The sequence below is a fragment of the Betta splendens genome, chromosome 12 (assembly GCF_900634795.4).
Source record: "Betta splendens chromosome 12, fBetSpl5.4, whole genome shotgun sequence".
NCBI classification, from domain to species: Eukaryota; Metazoa; Chordata; class Actinopteri; order Anabantiformes; family Osphronemidae; genus Betta; species Betta splendens.
Window position 1 is genome coordinate 7,495,209 of NC_040892.2, and position 17,803 is coordinate 7,513,011.

The 17,803-nt window shown below is 46.9% G+C and overlaps 1 protein-coding gene across 1 annotated transcript; it reads left to right on the top strand.

Annotated features, from left to right (window-relative positions):
• Positions 1 to 718: 718 nt before the first annotated feature.
• Positions 719 to 17,752, top strand: loxhd1a (lipoxygenase homology PLAT domains 1a). The gene is made up of 42 exons (XM_029168872.3): positions 719 to 1,481; positions 2,803 to 2,917; positions 3,119 to 3,130; positions 4,195 to 4,275; positions 4,534 to 4,718; positions 5,253 to 5,351; positions 5,428 to 5,576; positions 5,648 to 5,771; positions 5,872 to 6,122; positions 6,201 to 6,336; positions 6,424 to 6,584; positions 6,671 to 6,757; positions 6,868 to 7,003; positions 7,130 to 7,284; positions 7,377 to 7,537; positions 8,017 to 8,093; positions 8,211 to 8,407; positions 8,496 to 8,688; positions 8,767 to 8,927; positions 9,006 to 9,336; positions 9,414 to 9,565; positions 9,648 to 9,781; positions 10,027 to 10,178; positions 10,292 to 10,396; positions 10,495 to 10,623; positions 10,723 to 10,890; positions 10,975 to 11,156; positions 11,245 to 11,361; positions 11,602 to 11,764; positions 11,846 to 12,000; positions 12,108 to 12,317; positions 12,435 to 12,561; positions 12,700 to 12,908; positions 13,058 to 13,243; positions 13,368 to 13,495; positions 13,579 to 13,696; positions 14,740 to 14,917; positions 15,834 to 16,019; positions 16,172 to 16,342; positions 16,452 to 16,590; positions 16,782 to 16,937; positions 17,028 to 17,752. The coding sequence occupies exons 1-42, from the start codon at positions 764 to 766 to the stop codon at positions 17,506 to 17,508; spliced, it is 7,275 nt and encodes a 2,424-aa protein (XP_029024705.1). The 5' UTR covers positions 719 to 763; the 3' UTR covers positions 17,509 to 17,752.
• Positions 17,753 to 17,803: the final 51 nt, after the last annotated feature.

The window sequence follows — 17,803 nt, forward strand, 5'->3', positions numbered from 1 at the left end:
AATATTTTCATTAATAAATAAGTGCCAACCCCCTGGGATTTTGGGTTTCCTGTTCCCAGTCTTGGTCGGACATGCTCATTTTGCATGTTAAGGTTTATCCTTGAATTTTGGAATGTTCCTTTTTATGAAATTTGGAAAGAAATTTTGAGCTGCTCCTAATGACATCATGGGTAATAAGCCAACCATTATACAGTACATCCTGAGACCGTGGGCTTGTTTTAGTCATGAGGTTCTCCTATTCTGGGGGTTTATACGCTTTACTACTCTTACACCAGAATGAACACCACTGTAGTTGTAATGAGTGTGTGTATGTGTGTTTGTTTGTTTGTTTGTGTGTCTGTTTATCTGTCTCTATGTGTGTGACAGCAGGTAAAAGCGAGACACCCCCGGCCAGTAAAGCGATCCTGACACCATGAATAATGAAGATTGCCTCTACACAGAGGATAAGTTCTCTGTGCAAGGCTCCTTTTTCACAGGGCTTTCTCCCATGGGTCACGTGGGTGTTGAGGTGACAGTAATTTTTTATGAGTCGTGTGTTGGTTGTATGGTCATATTCTACTGTGAGCAGAAGGTGTCCAGGTTGCAATTGCTGCCGTTTGCATGTCCTGTGCCGGCATATCTGCAGCCGGACACATTCAGGCTGCTTGAACCCACGCAATCCCAGACCTATCTGCAGCCAAGGGTCAAATGAATTGTCTTACACCATTAGAAACTCAAGGCAGCACTTACGAAACTAAAGGCCAGGGAAGTGGATAAATAAAAGATGCCGGCGAAACAGAAAAAGTCCACAGCTTCTGAGGAAACTGAAGAGGTTGATGATGAAGTGGAGGAAACGGAGCCAGAGTTAAAGGAGAAGAGCAACGGTGTGACCCGTAGGGACACGGCAAAAGGAGAGAAGAGTCGGAGGAAACACAGAAGTGCAGAGAATCCCAGCAATCAAGAGGCCAAAGAGAAAGAGAAGAAGAAAGAGGGTGACAAAACAAAGGAGAAAAGGAAGAAGAAGAACCCAGAGTATGTTCACGAAGTCGATGCTGTGATTGAAAATGAAGCTGAAGAGGGTGAGCAGAACAACAATGACCCCAGGGCCAAGTCCAAAAAGGAAAAGCATAAAGAGGAAGTGACTGAGGGAGCGAAGGAGGAGAAGAAGAAAAAGAAAAAGAAAACCTCCACTGAGAGTCCAGAAGGAGACGAGGACATGGGCTCCAAAGATAAAAAGTCCAAAGATGGCAAAAAGAAAAAGAAGTCTCACGATGATGATGAGGAGCCTGTGCTGGATGAGCAGGAAGAGGAGGAAGACTCAAAGAAAAAGAAGAAGAAGAAGGGGAAGAAGGGATCTGGAGACAGCGATGATGACAAAAAGAAAAAAGGGAAGAAATCCAAAACCAAACAGGTGGACTATGCTGTGATTTACCAGAATGAGCTGCTGAACTACCACACGGACTCTTCTGATGGATATGAGGACGAGTACTACAAAAAGAAAGGTAAGGATCCCTCCATCCTGTGCTTTAGTTTACTGTACCTGTGAGATCCTCCATCTGTTCAATCTGAATATTTCCTGAATCAAGGCTGAGCATGGGCCCTACGGGGAATCCCTCTGTGATTGCTCCAGGGTGAAAGCTCAGTTATGTTCCACATGAATAGACCCAAACAGAGGCCCGGGGGCAGACAGGTGCTGGGTGCCGTCCCAGTCGCACCAGCGAGGGCCCGCAGCCAGACCAGCTCTCCCAGAGCCCGTCAGAGGTTTTCAGACATGGAGCGAGGAGCCAAAGTCTGCAGCGAGCAACAACACTGCTAATTAGAATGATGGCAATAAGGATAAAGGGACAGATCGCTGTTTAGTAGTGCTGCATGCCCGAGTACAAGTATGTCCATATCCTTGGATTTCATCATCCTTTCTGTTTCTTTTTTATATGGTAGATACTATACAGTGGCAGTGAGCACACTTTTACCTGGAACTCCATGACCCCATTGGAATAAATTTGGCCTAATGGCTTCCTGTCAGATGTCCGTCTCCTCCTCTTAACCCTATGACCCTCAACTCTGCCTTCTTTGTTCTTCTTCTGTGTTTCGTGTTGGTAGTTGGTAGTAGAGAATCAAGTCTGCAGTTGTATTTCTCGAACAAGCTGGTTACTCAACCGTGATGTCAATGGGAAACTTGGTACTTTGGTAGGATATTAGAGAAACATGATTACAGTCAGACTAGATCTGTAAGCAATCTAAAATGGAGGGTGAGTCACCTTAATTGACTCACTTTTTAAGTCAATTAGAGCGATGAAAAGCAATGAGAGTGAAACTGAAGAAATTGAGCTTGCCTGTTGTAAAGTCAGTTTTCCGTGTAAATCTTCTTAGACTATGTAGTTAGTATGGTCGGAAACCAAAGACAAAGAATTCTCACCGTGTGAACTCGGAACACGCAGGCGGACAAAGTGCTGCACCATCTGACTGGCCAGATTTTACGGGCTGCTGAGTTTTCACCCCAATTACTTTACGCTCGGTGGCTCGGCCGGACAAAGAAACACATTTGCGAAATGTGAGAGAGACTTGGCCGGCGCGGCACGCCAGACATGGATTCGCTGCAGTTGCGCCGCATTGAATTCCTTGGCGTCTGTGCATGGAAGGAAACATAATGCTCCCTAATGTTTATAGATTATTGGACGCTGCCTGAGGATGCAGCGTCCCGTGTTTCTCCTTATGTTTTTCATCCTTCAAATTAGGGAGACGTCTCGTGGAATGAATTGTAATGTTTAAAACGCAAGTGGACAGAAGTGAGCGTTTCTAATTCCCACCCTCCTTCTTTTCCAGTGTATGAGGTGGTCACTGTGACAGGTGACGTGAAGGGCGCCGGAACTGACGCAAATGTGTTTGTTACACTGTTTGGGGACTTTGGCGTCACCCCGAAAGTTCACCTGGCAAGCAAGTGAGTGGATATTTCCATCATGGACAACAACATACAGCAATTTGATAGATGTGTTGTTGGTTATTGCTACTGTACATCCTAGTGTATGTGTAATGTAGCTCTTTTACTTGATTCACTCATTCCACAGTGAGTTTAGCTGAATATTTATATTTTCAGTGCCAGCTGTTAACCTTGAATCTGTTTTATGTCTCTTTCCTTCAGCACAGAAAAGAGGTATCAGTCTCCAACAGGATGGTTATGATTCTGTCCTTGTGTTGAGTTTTACTGTGCATATAACACTGTATGAGAGAACGTTCCTCACCATTAACTCGAGGCATGTAGAGGCCACGAACACAAAATAAATTTGACCTGAAGTCCACTTGAGCAGAACATCTTCGCTTTGGTGCAGGAACGTCTCCTCTATACAGTCATATATCCATTGGACACATAATATCAGGAGTAAGGAGGAACTGCGTGGCATGGCCGGTCTTCTTTTCCATTCAGAGGCAAATGAAAGAAGACCACGATGTCATTTCTGAGCAAGATCAAGTGACTTTCAGGGGATCTTATCAGCGACAGGCTCCCTTTATCTCTGCACACATTTATAGACAGATAGAGTTACGGGCACCGTGTATAGGAGATACCTACTTATTGAAAACCCTCTTGGACCATGTCACACATACCTTGTGATGGTCTCATTAACCCAGTTCTACAGCTTCAGCATGTCTTTAGTGAAGATCAGGGCACGGATGTTAGTTTGCCACATTCTCTTAGACTATAGTAGTGCAAGTTGAGGATAGTTTCACCTTACTCCGATATATTTTAGGTCCTGCCTGTATTGTGTAATGACCAAATAAAAGTTGACATGATACAGGTAAGAGGGGGGAGGGGTGCTATGTCTCCAAGCGAACTTACACAGAAAAAATGCATCTCTTTGGAAATTCAGTGTGATTATAAAACATCCAGTTGCATGAATTCCAAAGGTGGCATTGGATTTGATCTTTGCGTCTTTCCACCATTTGTCTGCGCAGATAACAAAACAAGTAAAAGCATTTGTCGTATCAGTTTTCTTACATTATATGGTGGGTTTTCTCTGTGGAATAAAAGTACACGATAGCGCAAAGGGAGCGTTGAATTGGCTGCGGAGAGCGCACGCTAAGCTGGATCAGTCCCACCTCAGAATTTACCGGTTCTTCTTTAATTAACTACACCTTCTTCTCTCTTACGCGCTTGTACACATGCTCGCGGCCAATCTCTTGCGCGAGTTCTGATATTGTCCCCGTTTTCTTGCTGCGCAGAAGCCGGACTGCGTTTGACAAGAACAAGACCGACGTCTTCCGCATCAAAACGCAGAACATAGGCCCTTTGAAGAAGATGAGGTAAATCCCAGCGTGTTGTTGTATTATACACTAATCCGCACAGAATACAAGCGACTCATGAGGAACATTTGTCACCTATTGTGCAGCTGTTTCGCTGGCTATCAAAGAACTTGTTCCAGTAATAGATGGTGAAGCCCCATCTGCTGCTGGGAGCTAGTTCCTTACTCTCTTGTTGCTCGATAGTAACCTAACAGCAGCTCTTTGTAATTATCTGCAGGTGGAACTCATGTCACACTATGATTGTTGACTTCTCCCCAGGATCGAGCACGACAACACGGGGATGAGCGCCAGCTGGTTCCTGGACAGGGTGGTGGTGACCGACATGAACCGGCCACATCTGCGCTACTATTTCGCCTGCAGCAACTGGCTGAGCCGAGAGGAGGGAGACAACCTCTTTGTCAGGGACCTGCTGGGCAGCATGAACCCCATGGACGTCCCCAAATGTAGGTCGAGCAAGAAAAGCAAACACGCAACCCAGATACAAAGGTTCACAAAGGTGATGTAAAAATAAGATTCCAGATGCATCCACCGCAGAGAAACCGCCGAGGTGACGATACAAACCACACACTCACTGCAACGTTCAGGCGGTTGATTTGACACTTACTAGCTAATAAAAAATTTAAGCCCATAGAGTCACTGATAAATTAATGAGTTAAGCCACAAATGAACAGACGAATCATCTGTTTTTAGACACCCCGCAGTGTTAACACCGTGTATCCGACCAGTTGAACACAGACGTGTAAGGTTCTAATTGAAATCCACCGGGGTGTAATCCATAGGTTCGCCCGCCCTCGTGTCTTCTGTTGCAAAGGGACCAGTGAAGCGGAGCTAGACAAGCTCCAAATAATGTGACACACCCACACAGTTGTGCACAATAAGAACTGGAAACCATCTTAACACACAAAAACCTAAACAACAAAAAGAAAAGAATTGTTAAAGGTCCTGACACCTTGTCTGTTATGTTCCATGTGTTGCAGTCAATAAGTACATAGTGAGCGTGTTCACCCCTGACATTAAGGGAAGTGGAACGGATGCTGACGTCTTCCTAAATATCTTTGGGGAGAACGGGGACACAGGTGGGCAAAACCTCCTCTCTGCTGATTCTTTTGTCGGCGTGAGTTTTTAATGTTCAATGCTTCCGTGGCGCAAAAGGAGAGAGACGGCTTGACAGTGAAAAGGACAACTTCGAGCGCGGCTCGGAGGACAAGTTTACCATAGAGTCTCCGAACCTGGGCAGGCTGAGGAAGATCACCATCGGGCACAACAACAGAGGTTCCTCAGCTGGATGGCTGCTAGACAAGGTGCCAGCATGTAGACACTGTCTCACGCATGGAACGGAACTCTCCTGATGGCGTTTACTGGTTCTCTCCAGGTGGTAATCGATGACATGGGGAATAAGGAAGTGTACGAGTTCCCAGTTAATCGGTGGTTCGCCATGGATGAAGGTGATGGGAAAATACAGAGAGATATATTGGTTGGATCCATGCAACCAATGGGTATGAACAACAACTGAACTGAAATTTGAACATTTGAACATTCGACTTTAGTTTTATTACAATAATGTACAGATCTGAAGTGTTTTGTGTTTCCTTGTAGGAGTTGTTTACAACGTGCAGGTGATGACCGGAAATGTGAGGGGAGCGGGCACCAACTCTAAGATGCACATAGTCATGCATGGCTCCAAGGGCTTAAAAAACAGTGGCAAGATCTTCTTGGAAGGTGGAGCCTTTGAGCGCGGCCTCATCGATATTTTCAACGTGGAAATATGTGAGCTAATCAGTCCGCTCAGCAGAGTCACCATCGGGCATGACAACGCCGCGGTCGGTGCCGGGTGGTACTGTGAAAAGGTGCTGAGCACGTCCGGATGTCTGTGCGCTTACATTTGAAGGCGGTGCATCCACTATAGGAGTGGTTTGTCTCTGCAGGTGGTCATATACTGCCCGTTCACGGGCATCGAGCAGACCTTTCCGTGTGGGATGTGGCTGGACGAGGACGAGGCAGATGGTCTGATTGAGAGGGAGCTGTATGAAATGGTCTCCCTCCGGCAGAAGAAGCAAAAGAGTGGGTGTCTTTGTCCGCGGAACAACGTCCTTCTTGAGTCCTCCAGAACTAAACCCCCCCCCCCCCCCCCCCCCCCCCCCCCCGCAGAGTACCCGTGGTCCCTGTGGATCTGGACGTCGGACGTGAAGGGGGCGGGGACGGATGCCCAGGTGTTCCTGCAGATCTACGGAGAGAAGGGCAAGTCTGATGAGATCAAGCTGGAAAACAACTCAGACAGCTTTGAGCAGGCTCAGGTTGATAAATTCATGGTGAGGCCAGGATCGTCGGCTGCAGTGAGCTCATGAGTACAGACGCGCTCTAATGGTTTTGTGGCGTTTGTTTTCTATGGCTATAGATTGAAATGCCAGACATAGGAAAATTACAGAAACTGCGCATCTGGCATGAAAAGAGGAGTCCGTTTGCTGGATGGCATTTAGCCAAGGTAAGGTCTTAATGTCACTCCTAAGCACTAGGTCGCACCTTGTTCCTGGAAGATATCGGTTCTTCTTCTGAGCAGATGAAGATTCACATGAGGCGTGTGATTTTCTGCAGGTCACTTTGCTCAAGACTCTGACGATGGAGAAATATTCCTTTGAATGTGGACGCTGGCTGGATATTAATGAAGATGATAACGAGATAATCAGAGAGCTTCCAGCTACAGGAGCAGTGATTGACGAGCCACTGCCCTGTAAGAGACAGGAAGTGTCTTTTAAATATATTTTACAGCGATTTTTTTTAAATATATAGTATATAAAACCCAATGCATCTGCCTTTAGGCAGTACAAACCTTTTAATTAATGTCTTTTTCCTTTAGTGATTAAATATCGCGCTACCATCTGCACTGGCAACGTCAGTGGCAGTGGCACTGATGCCAGCGTCTTCCTCAATATAATCGGCGACCTGGGCGACACAGGGGAGCGGCCGATGATTATAAGCAAAACCAACGTCAACAAATTCGAAAAGGGAAATGTAAGTGTAGGATGAGTTATGGATGAAGAAGAAACACAGGAATGGCAAGTCCACACACTGATTGTAGATGTGTTTCCGCTTTCCTCCCCCAGCATGACGAGTTTCTCATCGAAGCCGTGTCCTTGGGCCAGGTCCGACGGGTCCGCGTCGGCCATGACGGCCGCGGCGGAGGCTGTGGCTGGTACCTTGATAAAGTGATGGTGAGGGAAGAGGGTCAGCCCGAGTCCGTGGCTATTGAGTTTCCCTGTTCCAGGCAAGGAAATAATACCTTACAAATAACTCAAAGGATCGGTTCCATATTTTGTCAGATTCTTTGATAATGGACTAAATAAATGAAATACAGTTGAGAATTTACAATTTGTTAAAACATGGAGCTTTAAAAGTAGCTGCAAGTGACACATGCACACGCCTCGTTCTCCAGTGGCACGTGTTTAAGTGGTTGGGCAGCTGATGGATTAGGGTGACATTACAAATGGGCACTAAATGCATGTGATCAAGCAGCTCGTTCATTCAGTAACTAGAACCAAACCGCAAAGCTGAGGTGCAGTGTTACTCCTAAAGCCGCTTTTTAAAGTCTGTTTGTCCTTTAAAAGGGAAAGTTCAGTGTTTTGTGTTTCTTGTACTGGTGACGTTCTGTTTTAGCTCGTCTAAATATTTTGTGATGAAGAATCTTGGTAGAATAGAAACCTATTATATGCAGAGTTGATTTATTTCCTGTATTTTATCTCTCAGGTGGTTGGACCGTAATGAGGATGACGGACAGATAGTTCGTGAGCTGGTTCCGGCTGGAGAGGGTCTGCGTCTCTTCAGTGAGGCCCACGATTATTTCCGTCACCAGAACAAATGGGTCAATCAACCAAAAAGCGGCGCAACAACACATTTTCTGTGCTTCTACAAATGACAGTCTCTTTTTGGCTCGTCGTCAGATATCGGCTACCACGTGGCGATTAAGACTGGCAATGTGAACGGAGCCAGCTCGGACTCCAGGGTGTTCGTGAAGCTGTTCGGGGAGAAGGGCGACACCAACAAAATGATCCTGGCGGTTTCTGACAACGACCTCGGGAACTACTTCGAAACTGGGCGCACTGACATCTTCACCATCGACACCTATGACATCGGAAAGGTGTGATGTTATGAGCATGCAACTAATTTAACTTTATTAATAATTAAAGTGCCTTGTGATTGGTTTTATTTGTCTGTGTGACCAACAGATCAGCCGTCTCCTGATTGGTCACACCAACGAAGGCCTGCGCGCTGGATGGTTCCTGGACAGTGTGCAGATCTCCGTGCCGGTCCATGGGATGCAGTACATGTTCCCCAGCCACCGCTGGCTCGCCAAAGACAACGCTGATGGGAAAGTGGAGATTGAGATCTACCCCAGTGAGACCCTTGAGATAGAACAATGTAAATAACAACAAATTAAACACAGTTAGTGTTTGCAGGGCTCTTTGCGTTCTCACAATGACCCTCCAACGTTTACAGTGATCAACTATGAAGTGACGGTGGTCACGGGGGACGTGCGCGCAGGCGGCACCAATGCCAGCGTGTTCTGTCAGATCTACGGAGACGAAGGAAAAACCGAAGTTCTTCCTCTCAAGAGTCGCTCCAACAATTTTGAACGTGGTACTACAGAAATCTTTAAGGTCTGTACTAATCCTGTGCCGTGTCAACATCTGTGGGCGATGTTTGAGCGTCACCGCTGTTCTTTACCCGCTGCCCAGATCGAGGCTCAGGACGTTGGCAAGGTGTACAAGGTCCGGATCTACCACGACGGGAAGGGCATCGGAGACGGCTGGTTCCTGGAAAAGATGGACATCAAGCGTCTAACGATGGCCATGGTGCAGATTGAAGTGAAGAAGGAGGAGCCCAAAAAAGACAAGAAAAAGGACAAGAAGAAGAAGAAAAAGGAGGAAGAGGAGGTCGAGATAATTGAGGAGTTGAAGGAAGTGGTGGTGACGTATAATTTCCCTTGTAACCGCTGGCTGGCCAGAGATGAGGAGGACGGGGAGATTGTGGTTGAGCTTCTGGCTGAAGACAATGAAGACATGGAAAGTAGGTGGCACAATAAAGCAACCTGTGAATATGATGTATGATATATATTAATGCCAACCACTCTGCTTTCTCCTCAGTGAACTCATATGAGGTTCATGTGTTCACTGGGACCATGTGGGGGGCAGGCACCGATGCCAACGTTTACATCAACATCTATGGAGAGATCGGTGACACAGGGGAGCGACGGCTCAGGAAGTCCAACCACCTGAACAAATTTGAGAAAGGCCACGTAAGCTGCTTAAAAACTATATAATACATTGTTTGTCCAATACCAGAGTTATTGAGCTTCTGCCCGTGGCTTGTTTGCCCAGGAGGACATTTTTAACATCACAGCTGCCGACCTGGGGGTCCTGAAGAAGCTGAGGATCCGGCACGACAACAGCCAGGCCAGTCCCGGCTGGTTCTTAGACAGAGTGGAGATTGTGGACAACAAAGACGACACAACGTGAGTCGTGAAGATGTTAGAGCGGGCAGTGATTCAGGAGCTGAATTGGAATTGACCAATTAATTAGGATTTCATGCAAATAAAGTATTAACATCTTGTTAAATTGTCTAAAAGTCAATGCAGCGAGCAGACAAAACCTTTGCACATTAGGTGCACTGTGAGCTCCACTGTGTGGCTTGAAATGGTACTTCTCACACTCTCACAATAAAATGGTTAAGGCCGTGCATTGATACGTTACACTCTAGATACTTTTTTCCTTGTAAACGTTGGCTCGCTATCGATGAGGACGACGGGCAGCTTGCCAGGGAGCTTGTTCCTGTGGACGAAGCTTTTATGAAGAAGGGGGATGATGACGATGATGAAGACTCTGAAGCCACGCTTGGTTTGGAGCAGAAAGGCAAGAGCAACATTATGACACAGACATATAATAGCAAATATGCTCATACTTAATTAATGAAGAAGAAAAGCTAGATTACAAGTCTGTGGTTTGTTCTGCTTTCTCCTGAACAGCCATGTCAACAACATACACAGTGAGGATAAAAACTGGGGACAAGAAATATGCAGGGACAGATGCTAATCTGTTTATGATTTTGTACGGCACCAAGGACGACACAGGTGACTCTTTAAACCATAACGCAATATATTTATAGAATTTATAATTTGTTGTTGCTTGTTTTGAATATGTATTTAGTGTGTGTCACACTTGTCCACAGGGATAATTAACCTGAAGGCATCAAAGACTCACAAGAATAAGTTTGAAAGGGGTTTGACCGATGAGTTCATCGTAGAAGCTGTAGACCTCGGACCGCTCAAGAAGCTGCGTATTGGACACGACAACCGTGGTACAGTAGGACCGGCGCCCTGTCTGAGCACAGAGACATACAAAAGGATTCCCAGTGCTTCAGCAAACAGGAATGCACTAACATGTATCACTGTTTAAGGAGGAGGGTCAGCAGGTTGGTTCCTCGACTGGGTGGAGATCGACGCCCCGTCTCAGGGACAGAAGCTGCGCTTCCCCTGCGGCCGGTGGTTGGACAAAGGGGAGGATGACGGCGCTATCGTCAGGGACCTCTTCCCAAATCCCCTTCAGACGGAGCTGTACACACCCTGTAACTTACAATGTGACACTGTAACGAAACATTTAGCATCTTCTGATGCACGTGAGTGGGAATAATCCACTTTTTGTTTTGCAGTTGTTCCCTATGAGATCAAAACCTTCACGAGCGACGTGTTCGGCGCCGGCACAGACGCTGACGTGTTCATCGTCCTGTATGGACGAGATGCCGTGTGCACGCAGCAGAAGTCTCTGTGCGTCAACAAGAGGGAGAGGAGGATGTACTTCGAGAGGGGAGCTGAGGACATGTTCATTGTTGAGGTACAATGACTGCACATAAGTAAATATATCAGAGCAGAGAGTTAATGCATTAATGTTAATAAAGTAATATCATGTATTTTCTGCACAGTTAGAAGATGTTGGGGATGTTATGGAGAAGATTCGTATTGGCCACAACAACCACGGGGTGAACCCAGGCTGGCATCTGGACCGGGTGGAGATCAGACGTCTGCTCAGGAAAGGAAAGGTACAACAACAGCTGTCGAAATAAAAGTAGAGTGAAAATACTTCCTATGTTACGTATATGGATATTGATTGTTTTTGATTGCATTGTTATCTTTGGCCAGTAGATGGCAATATTCTCCTCAAAGATGCTGTAGACGAGAGAAATCTGGCATTCAGCCTGTTCTGTCATGTCCCTTAAAGCCCTGGATCCATAAATAAAGCAGTGGGTCAGTTTTAACCCCGTGCGCCTGTCTGTGTGTAGGGTTCAGAGACGGTCATCTTCCCTTGTGAGCGCTGGCTGGCCAAGTCGGAGGATGACGGAGAAACCGTGAGAGAGCTGGTTCCCTCTGACATCATCACGGAGAAGCTGTCACGAGATGGAAACCTGAAAGTCACAGAAGTGGAGGTGGAAGACGCCCTGGAGAGTACGTCTCTATGGGTTCACAGGACGTGTGTGCAGACCTTCAACGCTTTAAACTTGACTGTGATCACTGTCTCCTTCACAGCTCACACGTACAACGTGTCAGTGATGACGGGTGACGTGTATGGAGCTGGCACAGATGCCAACGTCTTCCTCACCATCTACGGGAACCTGGGGGACACCGGGGAGAGGAAGCTCGGCAAGTCGGAAACGAACGGCAACAAGTTTGAGCGTGGCTCAGTGAGAAAACCGCCTCCGCCTTTATTCCAAATCATTCCATGAATGGTTTCATAAAATCTACTCGTCCTTGAAAAGCCCACAGTGTTTCAGTATGTTTTCCGGCCCAGGTGGATAGATTCACAATCGAGGCAGTCGACCTCGGAGAGGTGTACAGGATCAAAATCCGCCACGATAACAGCATGGTGAGCGCCGACTGGTATTTGGACCAGGTGGAGGTGGTCGACGTGGACACAGAGGAGGTTTTCCTCTTCTTATGTGAACGCTGGCTCTCGAGAAAAAGGGAGGACAGACTCATTGAGAGAGTCTTCTATGTCAAGGTGATATGAAAGATGCCTGTTTGAGATTATATATGACATCACTAACATCATGGAAGGACTGAGGGTCTTCATCTCTGCTGGTGCTACTGATCCGAGGCTGTTGTTGTGGTCTTTCAGGGTTATGAAGGAGTGAGAGAGAGCCTGCACAGTAAAAAGAAAAGCTCAGCGTTGAAGGTGGAGAGCGTTGACAGCAACATGAACAAAAAGAACAAGAAGAAAAAGGAGGAAGAAGCCGAGCTCCCGAGTAAGAAATCACTGAATCCTCATTACTGCGTGTGATTCATCTTCTGCCTGTGATGATTGTTATTAACATTAGAGCGCCGGCATTTTACATAATCCCATGCGCTCGTGAATGAATAAGTAATGTGCTCCTGCTGCGCAGTCATACCATACCACATCACCATCTGTACGGGGCTGGAGAGGGACGCGAGCACCAACAGCAGAGCTTACGTGATCATCGTTGGCACCAATCACGTCCAGACAGAGCGGCTGTGGCTGGACCCACCGGACGGGAGACGGGGCTTCGAGGCCGGCTCCATGGAGAACTTTCAGGCCCATGGCTCAGATGTGGGGGAGATCAAAAAGGTCGAGGTGAGGTGAGGGGGAGAGTGTTCTGAGAGTGTCTGCAGCACACACACACACACACACACACACACACACACACACACACACACACACGGGCACAAGCAGGAAAATACGCCCACGTCGCTTGAAGTGAGCGCTCCTCTACCTCCTCGCAGCTCGGCCACGATGGGGCCACTCCTGAGAGCTGCTGGCTGGTTGATGAGCTGTCGGTTGCTGTGCCAACCAAAGGGGTCAAATATATCTTTGCGTGCAAGTGCTGGCTGGCCAAAGATCGAGGAGACGGGCTCACAGCGAGAGTGTTCAACGTGCTGGATGCAGAGGCCATTTCCATCTCCCAGAAGGTGAAAGCAGGAGCAGAGAATATACATAATCCCAACCAAAATAAATATATACATTGGTTTAGTATCATAGTGTTTAAAGGTTGTATGGCTTGTGTGAATAATTTGTCTGATGCGCTGATTTTAGATTGTTTATGAGGTGATGGTGGTGACAGGAGACGTCCAGAACGCAGGAACAGACACCAAGATCTTCATGACTGTGTTTGGGGCCAACGGCGGCACGGAGGAAATGCTGCTGCAGAAGAACGAGGACAGGTGAGGGCAGCATGAACATCACCTTATAATAAATGAGCAACATCGAATGTTGTGCAGGCGATAAACTGTGTGGCGGATAACAGGTTCGAACGTGGACAGGAAGACACTTTCAACATGGAGATCGATGACATCGCCCCGCTGAGGAAGATGAGGCTGCGCATTGACGGCTCCGGCAGTCGACCCGACTGGTTCCTGGATAAGGTCGTCTCACCGTTACAACCGCTGATGATGCACTATGTCCAGGTTTTCTGAGTGGTTATGAAGAAGTATGAAACCACAGCTCTCCTCCATAAAACATAAAACTAGGACCATAGAAAACAACAGTAATTGCGAGCATCTTCTAAAATCAATAGCACAAAGCAGCCACGGGTTTGTGTATTTATCCTAGCGCTCTGTGCTTTAGGTCACAGGATCGTTCGGTTTGTTATATCACACAGACAAACACACATGCACGCACACACGCCTGCAGGAGAATGGCCAATGATTCACCCACCCACAAAGGCACAGTCACACACATGCACTACAGGGCTCAGTGTTCCTGGAGTGAGCATATTGACCCATTTTATTCACCGTGCTCTTGCTGCTGGTGTCATGGATGCACACAGGCAGACTTAGTAATGAGCACCGGCCTCTGAGTGCAGCACAGAGGCACAGAGAGTCTTTCATTTCATCTAGTCCTTTTAGTGTGTGTGTGTTTGCAATCGCGTTCTCAGAACAGTTCATTTCTCGTAATCTTCATCCGACCCTGTGAGGAACACAGTGAAGCGCACCTGTTTCTCCCTCCTGAACTCTCAGGCCATGAAACAGCAGCCGTTTCCTGAGCACACGTCTCCTCAGGTGACGGCGCTGGTGCCTGTAGAGCAGTAGATCAGGAACAACATTAGCCCCTGTCTGTCTGCGCCCGGGACTCGGTTATTGCCAGCGTCTCCTTGACTTGACCCTGCACACAGCCTTGTGTGTTTAGCATCACAATCAGTGGTACTGGCTTTATGGATTGCTGGGTCGGTGTATTGAAATGGACACAGCAGTGCTCTGGGCGAACGGCCAGCATAGTAATATGCCCAAAATAAATATGCAGAGTGGAAACCCAGTGCAACTATGGCTGCCTGAGGCCGGCTTGTGCCTAATAATGAAATGTTTCCCAGGCCAAGTGAATAGACAGTCTGGGAGAAGGAAGACTTTATGTTTGTACAGGTTACGTCATATTGTGCCTTTATACTGACTTCCTGGCTGTGCACATTCAGGTGATCATGCGTAACCTGACCACAGAGGAAGAGTCTGTGTTCACCTACGAGGAGTGGCTGTCCAGGACCCGGGGACCCAAGAGGACCATGATCTGCGAGATGGCTGCTACTGTGGACGAGGAGACGATGGTGGAGCTCACCACCTACGTCATTCAAATCAAGACTAGCGACATTGCAGGTACTTCATCAGCAAACAGAGGCCACCGTCACATGGCACGTAAAGCCAGGAAGTCCCACTGATCTCAGTAATTTTAATCAAATAATTTGCAGTGTTAAAGCGGAAATAAGACGATGACATCATCTTCCAAACATGCCCTTGGTTCTTATTCTACTCTTTTAGCTGTTCTTTTCTTGAATCACTTTCAAAGAGATGCACCAGAGCCGCTCCCCTAATGGTTAACTTCAAAGTGTGGTGGCTTTAGGGGTGAAGCCTTCACTAAATGAGGCTGCTTTTGTAGAGGATGTTAACGTCTGATCCATAGGCGAATGTGGCGCAGGGTCTCCATCAACATTTCAGGGAGATGAAATTAATGAGACTGTAGCTGAGAAGAGATCTGCAGAACAGCCATTAATGAAAGAAGGCAGGGCGTTGAAAAAAAGGTCTTAGTGACCTTTTTTTGTCAGCAAAATTAAATGGAGGTTAGTGCTTACTGTCTGTTGTTGACAGACGGATATTGTCAGCGTTTCTGTTGACAGAATCGGCGTCCGCGTGGCTTTGCGCTCGGTTTTCATCATGCGGCGTTGTCTGTATTGTAGCTCAGTGGTCCTGCTGATCAATACAGCAGGAGAGCGAGGCGCCTGAATCGACTTCAAAGGGCTGCTCTCCGCCCGTGGCGGTTACTGGAAGCTAAGACGTAGCCTCGCACCACTGCCGAGGCTCTGGAAGGGATAATTAGCCGGGCCGACACAGGCAACGATGGGCAAAAGTTAATGGACGCCTTTGGGATTTAAGCGTTGTGATCTGCACCTATGAAATCTTATTCAGGGAAGTAAATGGGGAAATGACAATAGGATAATAGCGGGTCACTTTACAGGCACTCATTTAAAGCCCTCATTTAAAGCTTGGATACTAAAAACATGCTGCTCACCGCTAGGGGCCGGTACTGATGCCAACGTGTGGATGATTATTTTTGGCGAGAACGGAGACACCGGGACGCTGGCGCTGAAAGAGTGCAACAAGTCCAACAAGTTTGAGCGCAAGCAAACGGACACGTTCCGCTTCGCAGACATCCTCAGTCTGGGAGAGCTTTCCAAAGTACGAATCTGGCACGACAACACAGGTCAGAAATATTTGAAATGTGCTATATAGGTAAAATGTGTCATCTGGACAAAGCAGTTCCAAATCGAACACATCTCCATTACTGCTTTGACTTGAAGGAAATTTGGCCCAGACGGCTTAGCATCCTTTTTGTGTTTGATCCATCATGGCCAGGTCTTGCTCCAGGATGGCACTTGGATCATGTCGATGTGAAGGATGAGATCATGGACAAAACATTTCGTTTCCCGTGCGATCGCTGGCTTGCCAAGAACGAAGACGATGGGCAAATAATAAGAGAACTGCCCTGTGCTAACAACGACTACTTAGACCTTAATGAGAAGACAAGTAATACCACAGAAACCTATCACTTCATCTATCACTTCCTGGCATATATGAAACCCTTCATGCAAATTGACTGTTGTTATTAATGGCTTCCGTGTTGTTTCTCCCAAAGAATACGAAATTTGCGTCACCACTGGAGACACGGCTGAGGCCGAAACCAAAGAAAATGCCTGGATTGTACTTGAAGGGAGGAAGGGCCGTTCAAAAGAATTCTTAATGGAGAACTCCTCGAAGAAGAAAAGGTTCTTGCGGTGGGTAGTTGCTGTAAGCCCAAAGCTCAAAGATGTGCCCTTCCAGAACCAAGTGCTTGAGTCCAGACAACGCTGTCATCCATTATCATGACATTACTCCATTTTGTGAGGCAGTGACATGAATTTCAAGCACCTGGTCCAATTAGAGGAAGTTACTCACTCCGTATATGCGTATGCTATTCTCTTTTCAGAGGAAATGTTGACAGGTTTGACTTTTCATCCAAGAATGTGGGTGATATTGCGGGTATCTGCCTGGGCCACACACCCAAGGATGGAAAGAAGGTTAAGGGCGAGGTTTACTGGTATGTGGAGGAGGTGGTTGTCACCGAAAGGGAACTGGGAAACAAGTAAGGAATGACTGCTCAACGACCCACATCCACATCTACCGCAGTGATCTTTTATTTTTTATATTATTCTTTCTGTTTGTTCCCATCCAGATACATCTTCAGCTGCAAAGTGCCCATTCCTCTCTCTCCAAAGAGGGATGAGTTTTTGACCTTTGAGTGCACAAAGACCATTGAGAGCTTCGCCAGTAAAGCTCGAAGCCTGGTGCCTGTCAAGTACGAGATCATCACCATCACGGGGGACGAGAAGGGAGCCGGCACTGATGCCAACGTCTTCGTCACGATCTTCGGCTCCAACGGGGATTCGGGCCGGCGCCAGCTGCGGCAGAGGTTCCGGAACCTGTTTGAGCGCGGGCAGACAGATCGCTTCCTTTTGGAGATGCTGGACATGGGAGACCTGCAGAAAGTTCAGGTGGAGCACGACAACTCCGGTCTCAGCCCCGGTTGGCTGCTGGATCGCGTGGAAGTCACCAACACGGCCAATGGCGTCACCACTATCTTCATCTGTGGGAAGTGGCTCGACACCAAGAGGGCTGACAAGGAGATCACCAGGTTCATCTACCCAAAATATTAAAGCAAGTAATTCTTACCCTTAACAGAGGACATGACAGCAATGAGCAAGTGGATACAGCTTTTAACCATTTTACATCTCAGGAGACAAATTTTTATATTTGTAATTTTATAAAAGTTATGTTACGTTAGATATTTAATGTTACTATGACTAGAGGCTACAATGAAAAATTTGTCTCAATGTGCCAATATTTTCAAGTTTTTGCTTTGTTATAATGGTTTTATAAAGATTAAACTCTTTTCTATTACACAGTCTTGGAGCAGCTTAACTTGACTATTAAAATGAAGCTAACACACTG